The sequence below is a fragment of the Vidua macroura genome, chromosome 2 (genome assembly GCF_024509145.1).
Source record: "Vidua macroura isolate BioBank_ID:100142 chromosome 2, ASM2450914v1, whole genome shotgun sequence".
Lineage (NCBI taxonomy): Eukaryota > Metazoa > Chordata > Aves > Passeriformes > Viduidae > Vidua > Vidua macroura.
The window spans coordinates 66,110,112-66,133,949 of record NC_071572.1 but is presented as its reverse complement, the minus strand read 5'-3'; the positions used below and the strand labels follow the sequence as shown (position 1 = coordinate 66,133,949).

At 35.7% G+C, this 23,838-nt stretch overlaps 1 protein-coding gene across 6 annotated transcripts in view; it reads right to left on the bottom strand.

Moving 5' to 3' along the window:
* Positions 1-23,838, bottom strand: part of ABI3BP (ABI family member 3 binding protein) — a 127,876-nt gene that overhangs the window by 91,148 nt on the left and 12,890 nt on the right. For all 6 annotated transcript variants that reach the window (XM_053970119.1, XM_053970122.1, XM_053970121.1 and 3 more), the window contains exons 2-4: positions 16,078-16,257; positions 7,368-7,436; positions 5,232-5,364 (exon numbers count right to left, since the gene is read on the bottom strand). In XM_053970119.1, coding sequence (XP_053826094.1) covers positions 5,232-5,364; positions 7,368-7,436; positions 16,078-16,257 — 382 coding nt within the window. The remainder of the gene's footprint in view (positions 1-5,231; positions 5,365-7,367; positions 7,437-16,077; positions 16,258-23,838) is intronic.

Here is a 23,838-nt window from a genome sequence, read left to right as displayed (position 1 = left end):
GACTATTTTAGTCACACGTAACACTAAACAAACAATTAAGCCTTGGAGATATAAGAACATTCCAGCTCTGTGATTTTGTATTGCCAGAGACAAAAGATTATAAAGCTGATTTTTTTTCTGTTCATAGAAATGCAATCAGAATTTTTTTTAAAGAGACTATCAGCATACCAGGTATTTATTTATAGTTAGACTTCATCAGAAGTGCAGCTTCCATTTAATGTTAGAAAGCAATAAAAGAAACGGTTTGAACTATGATTTTTCAGACACTGAGCATTGCACAAATTGACCCATGAAGTTGATTATATTGTTCCTTTTTTTACTGCTAAGTTTACTTTAAAGTAACAGACACTGGCATATATAAAAATTTGAAAGAATTACACCAGTGATGCTTACCAGTTAAATTTGCAAAGCACTTTCTAGTTTAGTTTTGACTTTTACATAATCACTAAAATTCACTTCTTTTACTTGAAACTTTCAGTAGAATGACTGAAATGAAGAGTCAGAGGCTCTGAAGAAGAAGAGACTTGATAGCAACAAATCATTCCGGTTTAAATAAGCTTTTAGCATGTACTCCTAATGCAGCAACTCAAAACCATCTGAAACTCACAGCGTGTATTTACTGCTTATGTTTTCCTTTAAGAAATTCTGCTATTTTTAAAATACATATTGAATGACACTTGCAATACAAAGTATGACTTAGTTGGTAGCTGCATAATGATAGACGTTTTTAACTAGGCACAGGAGGTCATAGGCACATATCTTCCTGAATTTAGCGTTTTAAAATATCTACTTCTATGTACTACACAACAAAAAGTCTAAGTATGGACTCTTCCCTGGTTTTCCCTTACCATTTTTCCTACCTTTTTTTAGTATCAGATAAAAACAAAATAAAACAAAATCTGTGCTACTTGCAAGTATGACATTAGGACATTTAAATCACAGGCAAACCAATTAAAACAATGTCAATGTGAATTTTTCATAGTATTTAATTTAAAGACATACCTTCAAGTTTTAAATTCCTATTTTTCCATGTATCTGAAAGTGTGTTTGTTTTTCTATACAATCCACTCAATAGAATATTATATTTTACTGTATCTATAAACCCTGCTTTAATTTAACATGGAAAATAATGGGTTTTGTTCCATCCCCTGACTTTTCTTCCTGAAGAATTGAAAATCAAAGTCCACCTTTTTCGACCCCCAGCTACAGAGATGTTCTAATCAAAGCAAACACAAAAAAAGAAAAATCTGGAGTATTCTCTCTTTTTCAGTCCTAGATGGACAGTAAATGAAGCCCCAGTACTTTTATTTTGACAGATCTGTCCAGTAATATTTGTTTGAACGCAGCTAGGCAGAGAGGAAACAAGCCTTTTACTCGCTTGGAAATAACAAAAAGGCAAACTGAACATGGTTGTGCAGCCAGATATCATGACTTTGCCATCTTCCCTCATCAACTGTCTTCCACTCGTGTCAGAAAGCAGAGGATGCTGAGAAAGGTTCCACCAACTGTGCTTTCTGGTGTTATGTAGTTTTCATCAGTTACATAAAAGTAATCACTTGAGTTTTTTAATTTAGATATTTTTGGTTTATTTTAAATTCTAGTGCTAAGAATCTGATGAGAGATAGTCACTTCAAGAATGCTTCAAAATTTCACCTTCCATTTGTGGTCCACAAAAATGGCAGTGAATACATTTGCATCAACAAGGGATTAGCATTTGGGGTTATCTTGAGGGAAATATGTAGCACTCTATTGGCTTATGCTCTTAATGTCTAGGGAGTTAAGCCAAAAGAATGGTTTGTTGAAAAATCTCACAGTAAATTTTTTTCACTGGAGTTTCTTAAAAATTTCATAGATACAGAAGACCACTATGTTCCCTGAAGAAGCAAGCAGTAATTTCACTGAAGCAGTAAAAGATATCAATGCTGAGAATATGGCACCACTTATTCCAAACTCATTTGCTCACAAAACCAGATCTTCCAAGAAACATCCCACTGAGGTCAAACTTGCACTAGAGAAAATTTTGGCCAGCTGAACTGTGCTATTCCATGTGGTTTTTATCTTCTGACTGAGTAACACATTAAAATAACTTTCATTTTGCAACATTCGCACAAAAGCCTAACATCCACATTGAGATGGTAAAATCTGAGGCAGAGAACAGTGACTCCATTTCAGGTCATAGAGTTACAAATTTAAACCTTGGTGGGATGTTTAGTGACAGAACTGAGTCAAGAGTCCTGACTGCTGTACTGCCAATGCCAAAGGTTAGAGGTTAGCCACTAACAGCAATCTTGAGGATGATTAACAGTCACAGTAAGCAGAATATACCAGATGAAAAAGCATCAAGTCATGTAGCCTGCCCCTGAAATAGATTGAAATATCAGTGAATCTGTTACTGGCTTTTTAAGTCTTGTACTTTTATCATAACACTAACTTGCTAAGAATGGGCTGCTCCCTATTTTTTTCTTATTGTACATTATCAACAGTCATCCAAATTATTATAATAAATAATAATTTGTTCTGTTTTTCTTCTCCTGACTAGAAATATATACGGATATAATCCCTCTTAGAAGATATACACCCCTTAGAAGATATCCCCCTTCTAGATGTACACACCATGGCTACATGGACAATTGTTCTCATCATTTATACAAATCACAAGCACTTTGGTCCAGTAAAGGTAAAATTAATAAGAGCACCAATTAAGTGACTTGTTTTTTTTCTTCATTAACTTCCTTGTTATACTTGATTGCAAAACAGAAATCTGGTTATAGGTATCTACCAATCTTTGATAAGATCATTTGTAACTTGATATAAATGTTTTTCAACTAGCTACTCCTGTCTGACAATATTTCAGTAAAATGTGCACATTAAAAGTAATTCCTGAGAGGAGGAATACCTCAGAATATATTCTAAACATAGCAAGGCACTAGTAGCACACTGCCCTAACTGAAAAACTATGTTAAAAACTTTGTTCAAACTTTGAGTCAATGGATGTCCAAAAAGAAAATTCAGCTAATGAAGAGAAAACACAGAATTGATGAAGACATGGTGGTGGATACCATTTGCCTTGAATTTCCAGGTGGATTAATACAGGATACAGGCTTCTCCTGAAGTGCTCTTCATTCCCACTGCACAATGGCTGCTGCAACATTGGTGCTGACACATCACATAAACATAAATGCCTTGGTAAAAATGGTGCTAAAATCACAGTTCTAAAAGTTACAAACTCATCCAAGATCAGCTCATTTCTTCAGTTTCACACAGTAGGAAAATATTTGCTTCTTCCTTTATTGAAAGAGCAAAATCTAAGCCTTAACCAACTTTTATTTCTATTGAAGAAAAATCTGATCAAATTTCATCCTTGGACATGACTAACATTGCATAACTGTTTCCTAACAAACATTAACATTTTTTCAATAGTGTTTGAAATTCTGGTTGGCGATGAAGATTCAAATATTTTTCATGAGAAATTTCTGATGCTTGAGAAGGATCAGTCCTTTTGTGAGGTATGAAACTTTTGTAAAGGTATGAAAAAAGTAATTCTGGCTAAATGGGATGTGTTTTTTAAGATAGCCAATGTTTGACATCCAGTTTAATCATGTCAGCTAGAGTTTTCTTATGAACACCAGAGTAAGAAAAGTCAAGTCTAAATTAGACAGCTACGAATTTGACAAATATTAGACAGGTAAAAGAAATGTTCTGAATCTTAAAAAAAAAAAAGGCACATTTAAAACCCAAAAGATAACAGTTGCAAAACAGACATAGATGCATCCCATGTATCCACAATGTTTCTTTTTAGTTTTACAAAAAGTTGAGTAGAACAGAGCTTCACATAATGTAAATGCAAGTAAAAACATTCTTCTGTCATCAAGGAAGAATATAAAGAGAACACAAAAATACAGAATAGGGAAAACATCTGCATTAGCAATTTAAATAATTTTATTCATCTACAAAGGGTTGACTAAATCCTAATAGTGCGCTTAATTGAGAAGCTCTTCTGTACTATGACTTCTCTTGAAACTGCTACTTGGCAAGCCTTCCTGAGTTTCCCACCCACTGAGCCACCCAGTAAATGCCAAAAATACTGACACAGAAGAGATACTTTTTTACTTACAACAGAAAATTAATGAAAGCTGTACTGTACCAGTTTTAGTGATAAGACAAAATAAAGGAAACAAAAATCAAATGGTGTTAAAACAAGGTATCCTAGGGTGATGGTATAGTGTTTTTATCCCAAATCGTGTGTTCTGTTTATGCCTGATATTATGTTCTGTGCCTTCAGGACTGACTCTGAAAGTGAAGGATTGTTTTGTCTTGTTATCAGCCGGCTCACCTCCCACTATGGTCTGTGTCTAGGAGAGGCTTGGCTGGCTTTGCTTGCTTGCTTGCTTGCTGGCTTGCTTGCTTTTGCTTTTGCTTATTAGTTAGTTTAGCTAGGCAGTCCAATTTTTACCCGGGACTGTTTCTTTTTCCCTCCCCTTTCCCTTTCCTGGATAGCATCCGAATCTGCTCTGGACCTGGGACTGGGAAATATCAAGAAACACTGAGAGTCTGCATTTTGTGACCTGCAGCAGCCATCCCCAGCGCCGGAGACTGATAGCTGGGCAACCACTCCCAGGAGAGACTTTCTGAATTTGTCATCTCTTCAGAATGGTGAAAGGGTTTTGTCATCTGGTGTTGTTTTTTTGTATTGGGGAGTGGTTTTGCTTGTTAAATAAACAGGGTTTTTTCCATTTCTCTCTGAGGAAATCCTTCCTGAACCAGCTGGTGGAGGGGCCGTGGGGGGTTTGCTTTCTGGGGACTCCTTCCAGAGGTCTTCTCCCAAATCTTGCCCTAAACTAGGACACAAGGCATCATTCCCCCACCTCAGCACAACAGACTTTTTTTACACTTTTTCAGTCAACTCTAAAGTAAAATATTTCCTGTGATTTAACAAAGTTTCAATTGGTTCAGATACAAATGAAGGTAGAGCCAAGGCCATTAGTTTAAGAACAAAGGATCCAGTGTGAAATAGCAAGATTTGTAATTCAGCGTGTAGACATCTTACTAAACTTGCTGTCAAGTAAAGATTTGCAAAGTACTAGAGTGAGCAAATGCAAAAACTGACTTCACATTCAGAACTATTGTTTGCAACATTTTAATTTTTACTGTAAAATTTATTTTAATCACAGCAGAGAGCTGCACTGAGTGAACTCATGGTAGCAATAACCCCCATCTATTTCTGTAGTTACCTGTCACTAGCACAGTTACTTGTTGCTGTCCAGTCATGTTGAGGGTTGACTAGGATGCCCCAGGAGAGAAATACAGAGGTTGGGGTGAGAGTGCCAACCACCAGCTGCAGAGGCTTCTGTGTCTTGTTCCGACCTACATAAGAAACATATAAAGTTAATTTCTCACCCCTGCATTATGCAAAGGAAAGTTTTTGCAGATGGATAATTAAGTAAATGAAGATTTACTTCTGTTCCAAGGTTGAAGGGAAAGGTACAACAGTTCTCTAATTTTCATGGTCACTATTTCTAACACATGATTTACAAAAGTGGCAGTGTCCATTGTCATTTTTTCAACCTAATATTCCAGTTAAAACTAGTTTTTGAAAATTATCATTTGGTGGTTGAAGTGTGTTTAGTATAAGAATAGGTAGATTAAATTAAAACCTCTGACTATCTTGGTCTATATCACAGAAGACACAACAGAGTCCAGAACATTAGAAAGACTCCATGGATGTGATAAAAATAGTAATTTCTTGGCAGGTTTCTCAGTAACACTGTAAATATATCTACACATAATAAATATTTTTTAGAGCATTCTTAAGAGTAAAACAAAACCTAAAAAAAGTTCTTTTGCTTTTAACTGCAGGCAGATCTGAGTCAGTGTCTGTATCTGCAAGACTTTTCTCTTTTAATTACTGACTATATTGAAATCAGGTTTTGCATGATACTGAACTTCAGCTTTGCTCTGTATGAAGGAATACAGTTCTTGTGTGGAGAAAGAACTTATTTTAAAGAAAGTTTAAAAGCTAATAGATGGAAATGAACAAATGATGTAAAGACTCTATTTTGAACCCATAGTTTATGGACTGATACAGGCCCAAGGAGAATCTCTGGTGTTTGAAAGATGATTGAATATAGGAAATCAATATATTCTCTACATCACATTACATACTTCAAAAATCTAAAGGATCTGTACCTCCTCAAAACATACAGTTGACCAACATTTCCTGAAAATTTATAAGCCACTGATCTAAAGGGCTTTTTTCCTCACTGTTGTGAACCAGTTTTGTTGTGAACTTTCTGCTCATGCCTTTTGAACCCTATTATCTCTTCACTTAACCAGCCCCAGCTGACAGTCTGATTTGTATTTTCAACCAATACATGTGTGTACATTTGGAAATGTTAACCATGTCGGTTTTTACTTTATGTTGATGATTAATATGTTGCTACAAAACCTCTATTAAAAACCAATATATGTATGTTGCATATGAAAAGTAAATAACTTTGCAAAATATTTCCAGACATATTGTGCTATACCTGGCTAAGAGGAAGAAAATATTTACCCCCAAGCATTACCAGGAGTTAGGGGAAAAAAATCACCTAAGATCATTGAATAATTTGGTTTGGAAGGGACCTTTAAGGACCTTCCAAGTCCCCTGCTATGAGCAGAGACATCTTCAACTGGATCAGGTTTCTCAGACCTGATCTGTCCAGCCTGACCTTGAGTGCCTCCAGGGATAGGTCATGAGTTTATTTTTTGTAACAGTCAAGTCATCCTGAAAGAAGTCTCCATATTAAAATACTGAATTAAGTCTCCATATTAAAGTAAGGAATTCAGAACTAACAATATTAACAACATGATTAAAGCCATATAGAAAGACTTTGAAATAATTGAGAATAAAATTCAGATTTCTACTCTGCTGTGCATAGATTCAGTTGGAAATATCACTCTTTCTGTAACTTCTTGCATCAGCAAACTTAGTAGTAGTATTGATATAGAGACAGAGACGGACACACACTACCATTTTTCAGTGAGGAACTAAGAGCATTAACATGTCTGTGGATGAAGAAATCCTTACTTGTAGTTTGGGAAGAATAACTTTAATATCTTTAAACATCAGAAATTAGTATTCTAAATTTCAATTCTCATTTGTAAGAACTTTATGCAAAAAATCTTTAGGTACATCTTCATGTTTTGAACACCATGTGTATGACTACTGACTAGGAAACACTGTCCTACATTTTACCTTTCCACATATGGAATTTGTGCATCCCAGTGAAGTGCCTACAGGTAGAAACATCTTTTCAGAGAAACCCAGCACAAGGGTCTGTTTTCTTCAATTTTTTTAAGAAAGAGATTCAGTAATATTAAAATACCTGAACAAGATTTTTTGTTATTTGAAACACGTGCTGGTCTTACTGAAACCAAATACCGCGGCTCTGCATCTGCAAATGAACGAAAAAGCAATTAGTACAGATGTGCTATTTATTTGAAAAAAATAGATGAATCTGAAATTAATAAGAAAAAGTCAAGTAGTCAGTGAATTCTTGACACATTGTCCAATCTTCATGATCTTTAGGCTGTTTTTTTTTAAAATTCATTGAGTTCAGAATCATAAATGATTCAATTAAAACAAGGTTGAGATGCTTATTTTAGTTTGGGAAATGTCTCTTCAGAAATAAGATTTTTCCCTTACTCTTAAAGCCAGATGTTAGAGATTCCTGCCCTTCTTAATTATTTCAAACCAAGCTCTATTCCCTTTTAACTGCAACATGACAGAAGTTGTCTTAGGAGATTCCAGCAAGATATCCACAGGCAGAATTTGGCTCACTCTATACCAACCAAGATTATTTTTATTATAGCTTTTAAAGAAAGGATTACTCTACATAGAATTCTTATTCTAGTTAGACACATTTATCTAAATGTATAACTATAAATTATAGACTGAATTTCCTGCACTTTTCAGTGTAACAGGCACCTTGAATTCTACCAACTAAAGAGAACTGTTAAGAAATCATTCATTTTTCTCTTACATTCAGATTTCTGTAAAGAGAGAGAGAAAGGAAAAGCAGTACCAAAAAATCAATAGTTTGCTGTACTACTGAAAAGGTTCTGCCAGTGTGGGGAAAACCACTATAACTTAACTTCATTGATTCTGTGCTCCTAAAGCACCGGAAACTCATACTATGGATGTACTTTATTTGTTTAATTAGTCTTTTTAAATGGGTTTCATTGCACCCAATAACCAAGATAAGCATTGAAAACAGCTGTTCAAAGCAGTGTGGAAAAAAGGATTAGTTAAAAAAAGGAACCCCAAAGTGCAAACACACCTTCATTTGCAAAAAATGTTTTTTTAATATTTAGAGAGGTACACAAGTGTGGGAGCTGTGTAACCACCTGGATATTTTTTGTATTGAGACTGAAAATTAGAAATAAGCAACACTTTAAAATAATCTTGTTTCCCTCTATTTCAAACCCAGTTTTCTGCTCTGCATTTTTGCCCACTTGTGAGACTGCTCTAACTCTCACAAAGTATTCAACTTTCAAAGTATTCAACTCAATTCAAAGTATTCAAGAGGATTATTTTAAAGCATGACCTTGAAAGTTTGAGAACTACAAAGCCAGTCTTCAAAACTCTAAAAATGTATGGGTTTATGGACAAATGTCCAAGGATTGTGAAAGAAAGTTATTCAAATACTTTGAAACAATTTTTCCCTGCTCCACAAATGGAAAAATTATTTCTGGCTGAAATCTGAAATTACTTGTATAGAAATATATAGAATATATATATAGCAGTATATATATATATATAACAGTATAGAAATATAGCAGTATATTTATAGCAGTATATATATATATATATATATATAGCACTATAGAAATAGATTAACTGCTAAACAAAATATGGCAATACACAAAGATTGTTAATGCCTCACTGGACATCTCAGCTACAAAACCTGGCAGTTTTCAGGATTCAGTAGTTCTAGCAGGTGTTTTTGTAACCAAGTGATCTCTGTGGATATATTTTGTATTATATGCTGTTCATTAAGCTTTATTTTGGTGAATTTAACAAATGTTGCCTTAATAAAGAATACAACACATTCCCATTTTCCAGAGAATTCATGGCTCTTCTGACTGTAATTCAACCTACAAAAGGAAGTATTCAGGAAAACAGACTGAGACTAGATGTTGAGAGAGGGCTGTTAGAGAAAAGGCAGGTTTAAAAGTACCACTTCTTTAGAATCACTGAATTTAAGACAATATTATGATCATTGTAACTGAAATCAGAAAATGACATTGTTAAAGAAATCCATTTAATACCTGGGATGCAACGATAAATTTCTGTGCTGTACTTAAGATATATCTTTATTTAGAAATATGATTCCATGATTCCTGAGCAGAACCACCCATGCTACTATATAGATGTTAAGAGTAGAGCAATTGTGATTTAAGTTAATTTAAATTTAAGTTAAATTGGTTTGATGCACAGTACCAAACCATTATGCACAGACTGGGGGACACATGCCTTGAAATGCTTTTATTCTGGGCATATACATTCTATATCCAAGGCACTTGAAATTAAAAAAAATGCAGAGAGCTTTTTCATTATCATATAATTAGCCCTGACTCATTCAAATTGGGAGTTCTTTCTTAGTCTTCCACTGCAATTCAACATTTCTTTTAGTAAGTTCAGAAGACTACTGAGTTTCTACATTGATTCAGTCTTTTTGCTGAGAAATATGACTATCAGTCATCATCACAATGCTGAAATCATCTGATGCTATGACTCAATTAATTTTCAGGGCGTTAAAATATTGCCTCACCCACGTATTAAATTCTGTCGAGTTACAGGAACTATTTCATGATAATCTGTGTTCTTTTATGATGACTATATATTCATAATCCATTCCACAGTTCCATGTCTATAAGAAGCAGGAATCTTGGGGAGAAGTGAGTAACACAGCAGAAGAAAATGAAAATTCTGCAGAATACCAGAACTTTAATAAAACCATAATTTACTTTGCATTAATTCATGTAATGCTTAAGAGATAAATTGGTGAAATAGGAGGTAGATAGACAAATGTGACAGTCAGTCATAAAACCAGGGATATTTGTCTGGATGTAATTATGATTCACAGAATAGATGAGCTATTTGTATGAAAATATATTTATGAAGAGAACCTTGTTTGAAAAATAAATTTATAACCTCAAGTAAAAGCAAACTACACCACGGAGTACAGACAATCCTCTTTTAAACTGAATATTTCTTATTTTCTTTGAAATGTATTTAGTAAGGAATGGATAGTTACATAATTAAGATCAATGTTGAAATGTCTGGACAGAGATGCATGAATCCAGCATCTGCCTCCAAAAATCATTTCAACATTAATCAATATATAACAGAGTAATATACAATAAAGATGCAAAATATAGATCTGTCTCTCATCTGTGATGATCCACAATCTCATAAATGAAGGATCCCCACAAAGCAGTGCAAGCTTTAACTAGTTAAGTTTGAAATACATTTGCAAATTTGCTATGAAAATCTTAGTAGCTCCTTGATGCCTAACACATTCTTGGAGGGCTGCTACTCTAAGCCCACTTGTTTGAATCTGTTACTGTCTAACCCCCTTTATTAAGGCTAGAACAACAAATATCTTAGCTAAGAACTCCTTTCAGATCAGAAATAAAGCCCAAAGAGTGATCACCTTCAATTCTTTATCCACAAAATACTCTAGGAAAACGCCCATGTGTACCAGAGAAGAGTTCCTCCATAAATCCATGCCTAATTATTAGCGGTATAATTCCCCAAACATAGGCTATTATATTAATAAATAAAATTATTAAAATAAAAAAGCTTCTATTACTCACCTTAACAGCTTATGAAGACAACCAGAATGTAACAAAAATACATGCCACTGACATATCTGATTAACATAGGAGAGCACTTACTTTCACATGCCATGAGCTAGGCTATCAAATCAGTGGCAGCAGGCAACTAACACACACTACAAAATGCTAGGAAATTCTGCTTCTGTTTAAGCACACCCTTCAGGGCCCAACCAATATGCACTTGAAAGTAAAACAGCATAAGTATGAACTGACTGATGAACTTAGAATAAATCTTAAAATAGTGTCACAAATGCATCATTAGAATTCATGGACCACTGGATCAGAAATCAAAATAAAGTATTTTTTGCCTTCAGGCTGCAAGCCTTAGTCTGTATTTAGAGATTGCTAAAGTCTTACCATGGGATGTTGTTAAGGGCAAAGTTGGAGGAAGGGAAGGATGGAAAGTATTGTAGCATAATAAGCATGGGAGAAGACAGAGAAGTGGGACAAAGAGGCTGACATGAATGAACCCGCTGCCGGCCAATTCCTTGTCTAGAGGAAGGGGCATCTACTGACCTCCTCCAGCTCCTCCCTTCCACTAGGCTCAGTCAGCATCAGCAATGAGACCCTGCTTTCTGGTAAGTTAGCAGGAGGCAACATAATGCTGAATTAACATTCACATTATGTGGCATCCTGAAAAGCATGTAGCTAATACAACTGCCAGTTTCTGCTAATTGACAAGAAAATGCACAGCAAGATCTTTTAGCTAAGCACTGCTCTAGCACAGATCCCACTTGTCTAGCACAGAGTTTCACTTTCTAAAATGTGCTCAAGGTGGTACTAGAACCCTCTCATACATATACATAAACACAAAATTCACACAACACTTACTGGCATTGTTATGAAGCAGGATTACTAATACATTCTCTTCTTACTCTGTACAAACTTGTACAAAAAAAGGAAACAAAAGCATTGCCCAACTTTGAGCTGGTTTTAGAAATTGAAAGGGAAAATGATTTTGTTCACTCTGTTAAGTAATTGCTGTTCATTCTTACAAAACTTTCCTGTCTCCACCCAACTTTTTGGGTTTCTCCAACAGTATCAACAATTTCTAGGAGGTTGGCTTGCAATCTTCCTAGCCAAGTTAGAAAAGACTAACACAAACCCCTTAAGCAAATACTCTTTCTTTACGAGCCAGGAAGACTGAAAAAAATAAAGTCTTAAGTCAAGCCCAGAGCTTTTGGATGGTCCATTCACCTTTTTATTAGTCTAGTGGATATCTTTTTATATTCTTTTAATATCTTTTGACACTGAATAGCTTTCATGACCAAAAATCGTGTTGTTTACTGTCATGTGAGCACATAAAGTACACTCAGCACAAACCACATCTTGTGTCCTGAAACAGAGGCATAATTCTTGTAAACAAACTTTGCTGCTGCCTTGTCATTGTCATTGACATTTCAGTATGATTCAGATCTATCTACTAGTGCATGAAGCTGCTTAAGACTTTGCTGCCGGCAGAAACTCATTACAAGTTCAGGAAATCCAACATAATGCTCTTTTCTTTGTCCATGTCCTCTGCAGGCAGATCCCAATTTATTGATAATGCTATTCAATTGCTGCCTCAGATACTATATAATTTGCAAATCAAAGGGAAAATAGATATTTTAAGATAATTACTCCAGTGAGATGCTGAATATTTTAATGGATGAAATGTAGGTGAATGTCACACATTGTACAAAGTCATATATCTTTTCTGAAAATCCTAGGAAATGTCATGTCCTTAATAATTTCTTTAAAAATATATCCATCTATAGACATGTAATTTTATAAATTAATACATCTGCTGCCTTCAAGCTTCCTGTTAACACGATCATAAAAGGTGTGTGACCCAGCAGAAAAGCTGACAATAAATTTCATATTAATCTACAATGGGTGGGTTGGAAATATGGAATGTGTGGGCCTTAGAAATATATATTGTTGTGTATATTGTTTCATCTTCCATATTCCATTTCCAACTGGGACAATTATCCCAAACAGAATACTGATTATGCTGCTCTATTAACAAAACCAGAGATGCAGAACTAAATCAAGGAAATGTGGAAATGTCTGCAAGACACTTCATTCTACCTTGTAGACCTATACTCCTCGTTAGAAAGGAGAAATTATATTTTAAAGGACTGATGCATTTTAGAAAGGGAATAATGACTTATATGTGAAGCCTATGTGTTATCTTACACTGGCCTAACACCTAAATTAATGCCTTTATTTTTTTAGTAGGGTCTACAGCTGATTGTGTATCTGTATGATTTTTCCTTAAAATTTTCACAGAATAAACAATTTTAATGCTACCAGAACAAGATCCATTTTCATGCATCTTCCATTTTCCTGGATCTAATCTCTCTCCCAGGGGATTATATTCCATAGCATTGCTCTTTAATGCATTAGAGAAACCTACATACCTTTTAGAGAGTAACAAATGCCCTTAAATGTCCATTTATAATCTTTACCTTTCAGCTACAAACCAATTTAAGGTTGTGATCATGGTCTCTAAATTGACTGGGAAAGGTTTCTCTTTCCATGAAAGAGACTAAAACTGACAAGAAGTGAGGAAGCATTAAATTGTATTAGTCTTGGTCTAAATAGACCACAATAAATTTTCATATTTGGGAACCACTTCTTCCACATTCTGCTCAACAAAAGCCTCACCTAACACTGTTCAGGGAAGCCTATAAGCTCACTCGCTTTCTGTAAAATTCAGGTAGGTCAAAGCATGAGAGAACCAAAAAGGAGTTCTCAGGACAAAAATGAATGTTTTTTATATAAATCTAGTTGCTTTGACTGTGGTAAAATGTGTGGAACACACTGAAGACCACTTTCAGAGTGTGCAATTGGGTCACTAGAACATCTAGAACGTGGGATAGATAACCTAGAGTGTGAAATTTAAAAGTACATTGTTTTAATATGAAGATAACATACTAGGCCAACTTCATCACATATGAGATGTACTAGGAGCACAAAGATAATCTGAGATTTTTCAGCAATAGGGTCTAAGGGGTTTATATCTTTGGCATATTTCTTGAGAGTATTTTTATTGCCCCTCTACAACACCTTAGTTTTTCTAAAATCAATATAAAGTGTATGCTAGAGCTGAGGCCTCTGGCTGCCACAATAAAACTTAATCATTATTCCTAGAATTGAGAACCATTCTGCAATTCTTCCAGTTTCTGCCAGCAACTGATCCCTAAATATGGTGGGGAGGAGGGAGTGTGCTAGCAATCATCTCTGTCTTCATTTCTGCCACAGAAGTCACTCTAAAGTAGAGCCAAAAGCACAACTGATGTTTATTGCTTTAGCTTGTGTTCCATACACATTTGGAAAGCACAGTCAAAGCTGCAGTTTAATGCTGTGTTTAATATTTGTGAAATGGGAAAGATTATGCACTCTCTGCTTCCAATAAACAAGTCCCCAAGGCATTCAATCTAACCCTAAATCTCTCAACTAAAAGCAACAGCTCCAATAAATGTACTGGTAATTGCCTTAAATAAATGTTTGCATCTCGAAGTACATATTGCTGATAACTTCTTTTATTCCTGTCTTTTCAAAGATGACATTTTCTGAAGGTTAGAAATGCTTGTCTTGCTATCTATATTATGTTGCATTTTGCATGTTTAGTTACTGGACATTCAGAAGTCACAAGGATAGATTTATTGTCACAGGGAAACTGACAACTTCTATTAGCATGAGGGAGACAAAATTTTGACATTATTCTCCTTTGAAGTAATCATAAAGGAAGAGTATTCCTCAACATTTGTGCTCTTCCCTCTCCAGAGACTCTACAGCAAATAGATATGCATATGGTCAGTGCTCTCATGTGCTATGGAACTAAAGAAAGGTGCCTAGATTCCAGCCATTAACTGTTGTGGTTAAAGCTACAAAATATCAATATACCTGAAATTCCAGGTGACCTTGAGCTTTCAGTTTTTAGTTTTTCAAAACATTAGGTATAAAAGCTTTTATTAAATAGGGAGTGCAAATGATCTTACACAATGTTACATTCAGTCCTTTTTTTGCTCTTCCCTAAGATCTCTGAGTACCCAAAAAATATTAATCCTCACTACAGCTGCAACAGGCATTGTTATGCCTAATGCACAGTATACCACAGAAAATCCTGTACATCATTCTTAGTGAACTGATTCAAAAGTTACACATAGGATGAATCAGGTAAGCCAGACCCAGCTTAAGTGATGGTTTTGAAGTCAAACACTGGATGGGTGATAGAATTACAGAGAGATCTCAGGTGTAGCAACTCATGAAAAGCAAAGTTAACCTTTGCCGCAGCAATCCTATCAGTCTCTAATATCTTAATTATTCCATGTCTAACATCTTATTTTTTCAGTTTTTATTTTGCAGTTTCCAGTTTGGAGCAGACACCCACAATGGCCTTAACCGACCACATCAAAAACATGGTAATTATTACTTCTATGCTTATGCATCCTTTTCTCCCCCTTGTTTTACACCAAGATCACAAACATTACAATGATGAGGGTAAATTGATTCATTTTAGGCTAGAAAAGCTTAAAGAAAACAATAGGACAATCCTTAGGGATTTAACAGATTTCTCAGAAGGTCAAATCCTAATAAATCAATGTTTTAATAATATATTCTTCCTTCTCCCTATTCCAGAAAAACAGGATACAGCATTCTTGACATGGTTTAATCTCTTCCATAAAACAACTCACGCAACTCCATCGGTAACGTCTGACATGGAAGTTAGAGGCTAATCTATAACATAATACTGGAGTAGATCCCTACAAGAAGAGGCATCATGTTGATATGAATGTTTCTGTCAAAAGGAAACAACCACACAATTCTCAAGACTGTTTCACTTCTTCTTCTATTATTTGTTAAAAGCATGTACATTTCCTTGTATTCTACTTGCATCTTTAGGCAAACCATTCCATTTGATCTGTGATGTCTTCAATATAGTACAGGCTCTCTCTAAAATGAAAATCCCCAAAACAAATACCAGTAAGCACAATTTCCAGACAACAAGAACTAGTTGTAATCCTTGAAGAACCTGCTAATTCCACTCTCCACTGAAATTCTTGACAGCAACCTTAAACAAACACAAAGAAACCATGAGCAACAACCCAATAAAACAAAAAATTAGGTGAACAAAAGGTTCATATTCTCCACAATCTCTTCCCATAATTCATTACAACAACAACATACAAAGCAAATATGTCTTACCAAGTTCTGTTACATAGTTTTTTCCTTCTGAAGGTAAAGGAATATACTGATTAGAAAAGAAGTTGCTTCCATAACCCAGGACAAAACCTTCTAGTTTGGTGCTTTGACTTGGTCGAAGATACCTCATGCAAACAGTGTCATCTGTTGCATTGATCTGAACCTTCAGACTCTGCCTTTTCACTGGGGAAAGAGTGAAAAAGAGGAGATCAGAATGCATTATCTTGCAAGCACATATTCAGCAATGGAACATGACAATATAACAATATATTGGCTGTTTAGTTTGCTAATAGCATGCAACTGAAAAAACTTTTATAGGTGATGTCCCCTGGAAACACAATGTATTTATAAAAGTGAACTAACAATTATGTATAATAGTGGTTGCCAACATGACTGTTTTTCCACTAGTTTAGCATTATCATTTGCTTTAACATCTGTAACTATAGCAGTAAAACCATGCATGAACTAAGTGGAAAAAATGCAAGTGTTTTTTCCTTTAAGTGCAAGAGTTATAGTCGTACTAGCCATATGTAGGACCCATAGGAGAGAAAGGTACAAGTTTTTGGTTTTATTTTTATTTTTGCTTCTTAGTAGAAAATATGAAGTTGTAAAATTAAGTTAATCACACTCAAAAATTATGGTAGAGGATAAACAGTAACTAGATCCAAATAAATATTTCACAATTTTTTTCCCCTTTGTTGAGCTGGAAATGTAATTTTGTATTTGGAATTACACCAGGACACCTAACTAACATAAATACTTTACTCAAAACTACAAAGAAACTCTTTTTAAACATTCATTTTTATGCTTTCCAGGGGAACAGCACATAAGTAAGAAACATCTTGCATATCCATCTGCAAAAATTTAACTTGTAGTAACAGAGAATGACTTCATAACAGAATAACTTTTTAGGCTACAAGTTGGTGTTTTGGCTTCTTCTTGGTGGTGTAAGGGAGGATTGGCTTTTCCTTTTCCTTTCCTTGGTATGTACAATTTTAATACTCCCTTGTTACTGTTAAGCCTATCATATTTTCAGAACTGTTGAATAGCTGGCTTTTCCCCAAACTTACAACACTAGCACTGGACTAGTACATTTTGGGTTGTTATTTCTCTTTTCAGTCTCAAAACATAAATTTTTATCCCCAGCAGATTTTCAGGCATCTGTCCAATCATGAGGGCTGAAATTAACTTATCAGGAAAAAACAGAATTTTGCAGACAATAATTTTACTTCAGGAACTAAATCCTGAAGAAAAACTATGAGATAAATAATATACCATTGAATAATAGGATAGAGTGATACTAAACTTCTTTCTTTATTTCTTTCTCTCAGTAATTGCTGACTGATATTAAAACTTTCTCTAGACAAGTACATACTGATTCTCTGGTATCACCCCAACATACCCTGCTTTTTTTAGAGAAATTCTAATGACTAGAGTTGACAAGAGACCAAAACCCTCACTTTGTTTTAGTAGACGATTTGAGCATCTGCAGTTGTCTGCACACAGCATGTAAAGCCTTAAGCCAACACTTTATGCCTCTTCCTTTTACAGAAAGAAGCGTACAAGTAAAATTGACAGAAAACATCTGCCTCTCTTCCTTTATCTAAAGACTGATCAAGAAAAAACATTCAGCCAGGAAACTGTCATCATTTTCTGAAGGCAACTCTGCCAGATTCCAGAAGACTGCAAGGCTTCTAGAAAACTCAGTTCTCTGGCATTTTCAGCAGAGCAATACCTTCATGGGGAAAAGGTCGGCAGTGGCTTCTAATCTCCATGACATCCTGGCTCCTTTATTTTCAGTACGCAAGACTGCTAAGAATGGGCAACTCTAAATATTGACAGGGCTCCAAATAGCACAAACCAGGGAAAAAACACAACACATTTCAAATACCCCTGATGGGCTTCATAAAGACACTAAGTAAAAACTGGTAAAAAAGTTTAGGATTATTATCTCTGACTGACAGTAAGCTACATCTGTTTAAATTATGGATTCTTCAAAACCCATTAAGCATTATTGAAATGATGGTCTCCTAGTCTCTATTGAGTATTCATGTCTAAGAATAAAATAAGACTTACAGAACTTAATTCAAATATGGTAATCTGATTCCCATAATAAATTTTTAATCAGTCGCAATCCTGAATTTACAAAAAAAAAAAAAATAGAGAAGATCTATTTAATTTTAAATTTACAATAATTTAAACCAAATTTTCCCCACAATTGTATCTACGTATCTCTCAGTTATACTTTACATCAATTTGAAGACTTAATTTCTACTTCAAGATTATATTCAACTGGGTCTGATTTCAGTTAGATGGATACCGTTGATTATTCATAAGCAATCAAGTATAGTGACAAAGAATCCTTGATTTTATTAAAGCCTTAAAACTCTCAGTGAGGTTTCTGCAATTAGAAAGCTTAAATGGGATCCCAAAACAGTAGTAGCTTTGAGATAAGACCCTTTAGACCTCTTTTTTATAGCTAACATATCAAAACCACCAAGAGAGCTTTTAAAATCAAAGACAGTTCTAGCAGAAAATAAACAGAAATAATACATTTTTTTAAAAAGAGAATAAGGCAGGAAATAAGAAAAGGAGATGCACTTGAAATTTTAAAAAAAATCCTTGTCCTCAATACCCTGTCTTGACAGGGCAGGTAATTTTCCTTTACTTTTAAGTAAATTAATACTATTAATTTACTTTTTGCCTGGATGGCAAAAAGTATTGCAGAGTCCCTGTAGAGTTTAGGAAAATAACATTAAGAAAAAATTATTTAGGTTGGAAAAAACCATCAAGATCATCAAGTTCAACCATAAACCCAGCACTGTCAAGGCCACCACTAAACCATGTCCCCAGGTGCCACATCCACAAAACTTTCAAACACCTCCAGGGATGGTGCCTCAAACATCATCAGTCTGTTCCAATGTTTCATGACCCTTTTGGTGAAGATATTTTTCCTAGTATCCAATCTAAAGCTCCCCTGGCACAATTTGAGGCCATTTGACCTTGTCATGTCACTTGTTACTTGAGAGAAGAGGCTGACCCCCATGTTGCCCCTACATCCTCCTTTCAGGCAGTTGTAGAGAGAGATAAGGTCCCCCCTCAGCCTCCTTTTCTCCAGCGCCCTCAACAATTCCTCATAAGACTTTTGGTCCAGTCCCTTCACCAGCTTTGTGGCCCTTCTGTGGACATGCTTCAGCTCCTCAACATCTTTTTTGTAGAGAGGGACACAAAATTTAATATAGGATTTAGAGTACAGCCCTACCAGTGCCAAGCACAGGGGGGTGACCACTTCCCTGGCTCTGCTGGGCACACTATTGCTGATACAGGCCAGGCTTCCATTGGGCTCTTGTTCAGCTGCTGGTGACCAGCATATCCAAGTCCTTTCTCACCAGGCAACTTTGGGTTGTCATGAGCCGGGTGCAGGATCAGCATTTGGCCTTGTTGAAGGTACACAGCATATACAATCTTTCACTTATCCAGTAAGTATGTGACCTTGTCAAAAGAGGAGATCAGGTTAGGCAAGCAGGACCTGTCTTTCCTAAAACCTGACCCAAAGAGCAGCAAAGAGCAAGGCAGACAAATCTCTCCACTTTAACTTAGCTGTGTGTTTTTCAGGGAAAATAACCACTAAAGCAACAACACAGACGCCACACTTCATATGACTAAACCACATTCCTATTCATGGGCTGTGTGCATTCCAGAATCAGTGAAAATGAGGGATAAATATTAGCTGGTAAAACAATAAATGACCAGTTTCTGGAAGCATATGAACAGAAGTGGAGCAACCAAGGACAAGAAGAGCTCAATCCTACGTACTGCACAGATACTGCCAGTCAAGTCAAAAGAGGGCCAGCCTGGAGCAAGGTGGATATAAATGATATATAAATTATCTTAGTAAATGGGGACTGTCCCCAGGAGCATATTAGCAATATAGATTTCACTTGTGTTGATCTCACAGTGTTTTGAACAACTAACCAGGAAAGCATTCTCATTCTGGGTAATATGTATTTTTAGTCATCACTCAGATAAACATTCATTAAATATGATTGGATGGACAAGGGAAGTCATAGGAATTTAACTCTTATGATACTGTGGTAAGAATCTATTTGATTTGAGAAAATAATTTTGTCATATTAGGATTCCAGGAGACCTTTTTTCCCTGAATCTCCTTGATGAAAGACTTGAATGATAAACTAGATGCCCTCTAATTCCATTTATTTGTGCCAGTTTTTGGCATTTATTAGTGAAAGCCTGCTCTTAAGTATTTGCATTTGTATTGTAATTCTTTTACATTGAGGCCATTTCCAAATGGAAGATTCTGAGATCTATAGCCACCTCTGAAACACAATCTTTCCCTCCATGCTTGCCAACAGAAATTCCACACTGATCTGCAAGTATTCTCTTCAACAAAAGGCAGTTGATGGCCAAGATCAGCAGGAGAAACTGTGCAAAGCACATCTGAAGTAACAGCACAATGTTAAGTGTATGAGAGCACTTGGAGTGCTGGAATCACAGGAAAGGAGTCTGCCTATACTGGGAGAGAATGAAAAACAGCTTAATAATGAATCAGCTGCACCATATGACAACCAGCCACCACCAACTCTTCAGAAAGAAGAAAATAGGTACCAATGGCCAAAAAAATCCAGCTGGAAGAACTATAGTTTGGCTAGTTAGAATGTATAGGCAACAGGAGACAAAGGCAAGAAAATATTGAAACTTTTAAAAGTTTAGATGTTCCTTTCACTCATACCAGGAGTCTACTGTGCGCTTTAAGTGTGCATGGTCTCTTGTGATCAAATACAGTCCTATTTTTTGTTTTTATCCATAGAGGATTCTTGAACTCTGCCCTACAAAACTAGAGGGTGAATACAGCTGTAGTGTATTACACCAAATTTGGCTTTGTTGCCAGAATTCCTTTTGCCTTACATTGAAACTGTTTATTCTCCACCATTTCAACGATTTTAAGGGGCATGAAGGCAAGACCCAGCACTGCCTCCCAGAGTGCTAGACAAATGAAGTGTGCCTTATGAAAATATATTAGCACCATTTATTTGTGAGCACTACCTCATTTATTCAAATGATTCACAGCAGTGCTTTGATTTTTCCAAATCTGGTGTCATAGTACCACCAGGCAAGTTTTCAATGATAATCTAAAACTATGAAACTTTTATTTTCTGCTCTTTTATATTTTTGTATTTATTTTGGCTGCCAAACATGGAGAAATATTGGTTGTTTGGCTGCAACCCAAATATGTCTTAAAATGGGAAACTTAAAAATAGTTCTGTTTCTATGTACTACAATAAACAAGACACACTTCTAAAGCAGCCACAAGCACAGAATAATGGAATAACTTAGGGTGAAAGGAACTTCTCTAGTTCAACTCCCTGCTTAAAGCAGACCTCAAGTTGCTCAGGGCCACATCCAGCTGAGTCTTGAACACCTCTGAGGACACAGATTCCATAACATCTCTGGGGTAATCTGTTTCAGTGCTTAGCATACTTCTATTTAAAAAAAAAGTCCTAATATCTAAGTGGAATTTCCTGTATTCCAGTTTGTGCCCAGTGACTCTTGCCAAGTTACTCTGCAATTCTGCAGAAATCTTTCTTTGTATTCTCCAGTAAGATGGCTGAGGATCCTTTCTCCTGAGAGATTACATTAAACACTAAGGTTCCTAGCCATGAAATTTACATTCACAAACACTCTGAATGATGAAAGTAAGTGCCATATGAAGAGGGCAACCAAGAATACCTTTTTAGGGGAGGGTGAGCTAACAGCCTTCCATGAAGTTTTGGGGAACTTCATTTGCAAATGACAATCATTTTTTTCAAAGTATTATTATGTCTACACAAGTCTAACATTGCTTCAGAAGAATTGGCTGTCAATATGCAGCAGTTAAGTGTGCAAAACACAAACATGTCTATCTACAAAAACCTAACTCTTGAGCTCTCAACTTACACCTTCAAACTCCTTCAATTCCAAAGAAGGCAACGTTTCTTGGGTGTATCAACACTCTTAACAGAATGCACACAGCAAATAAAACAGGATAAACTGTAATTCCCTCCATATTTCTTTCATATCTGGGGCCATTTTAGTAATTTAAATTATAGACAAATTCACTACTAAAGGAGTACGAGTAGCTGAAATATGCAGTAGTGAAACTCCTCAATACTGGTGTTCAGCTGAAAGTAGTGACCCAAAAGGAAGAGATGACCTGTGAGGGCCCAGGGTCAGCCCCATCCCTTCCTGTGTTCTTTCTCACAGCACTATTTCAAGGTTACTGACACCTTTTTCTCCAGTTGCTATGCACATTTAGTTTTATTAATGTTAATCAGAAATCTGCTGCTCTCTAATTTTATAAACTAAATATATACTTCTGAAAGAGAATTGTTAGAGCATTTATATTACAAAATTACAAGGTTTTAAAACTCATTTTGTCAATTCCTCTCTAATGATTACCACAGTTCAGAACTGAGTGAATAAGCTGTACTCATTAGTACCTTAGGACCAGTTAGATCAATGCAGAGGTAAAGACATAGTTATTAGCAATTCCAGCTTCAATGTATCTACAAAAATCATCGTACAAAGGAAATTTATTGCTCATATGTTGCCATCTGTTTCACCTGTTTTCAGGTCATTCGAGAACTTCACTGACGTTCCACTTCCATCTTTATCACTATCTCCTTCACAAGGCTCCTTAAATATGCTGGTTTAAAATTGCTTTTTTGACTTCATAAAGTAACTGTCCTTATTTTTAGGGTGCAAAGCTGAAAACAGCCTGGATTTAAACTTGGGATCCTATTTCAGTGGTCCAACTCCCAATTCTACCTTACATTCTGCAGATCATTTTTCATTATTTATTAAAATAGGGAACAAAACTGAAAACAAGAAAGAAAACTGTGGTTTGAAAATAACCAAGCCTGCAGCTCTGTTGGAAAAGGGAACAGTCTCTGAAAAGTTCTGTCGTATGATTTAAAAGAACCTGACCCTGGCTCCTCTTGTGGGATTCTGTTTAATTTTTATTTTAAACCTTATAAAATTCAGCTACTTTTTGTGTCCAGTTAGTAAACTTAGTTTGGTGTTTGATGGTAAAAATTTATAAAATTCAACATTGAAAAATTTAACATTTTTGAAGGATAGGGACAAAACCAAGCCTATTCATTATTTTCAATGCACCTTTGAACCTCCTTCAAGTTGAACAATTTTTGATAGATAACACTTTTAAAATTAACAGTGCACAAATTTAAAAGGACAAGACAAAAATAAAACAACCTGAAACCCTTATTTCAATTTAGATTATGGATCATTTATTTGCAGTAGGATAAAGCTTAATTTCGATCTGATGTCTTTAGGCTCTCCAGGGCCATGTTCCCCTGGCTTTACTCTCAAAGCTCCTTATTTGTTGTTGTTTTTTCCAGACTGGCCTGGTATGTATTTTTCAGGATGTAATTTCACCTGGACAGAGCTGATGAGACAGTGACTGCATCTTGCCCAGAAGAGCTGTCTTTCCAATCCTGGCTCCTTCTCCTGTCCAAGGAAGCAAGTCCAAGGCAACTCCACCCAGGCTGGGCTATGAAGAAAACTGTCCTGGCCAAAGAACCTGACAGATTCTGCATAAATATATTCAATAAAGGCAAGCAGAAGACTGTGGGGAGCAAAGAGAGCCTCACAAATTTTCTGGGTCTAACTCTCTTTTTTAAAGCCTTTAAAGAGCATTAGCCAATGCAAACACCAAAAGAGAAATGTGGTCTTTGAACATGGCCTCAT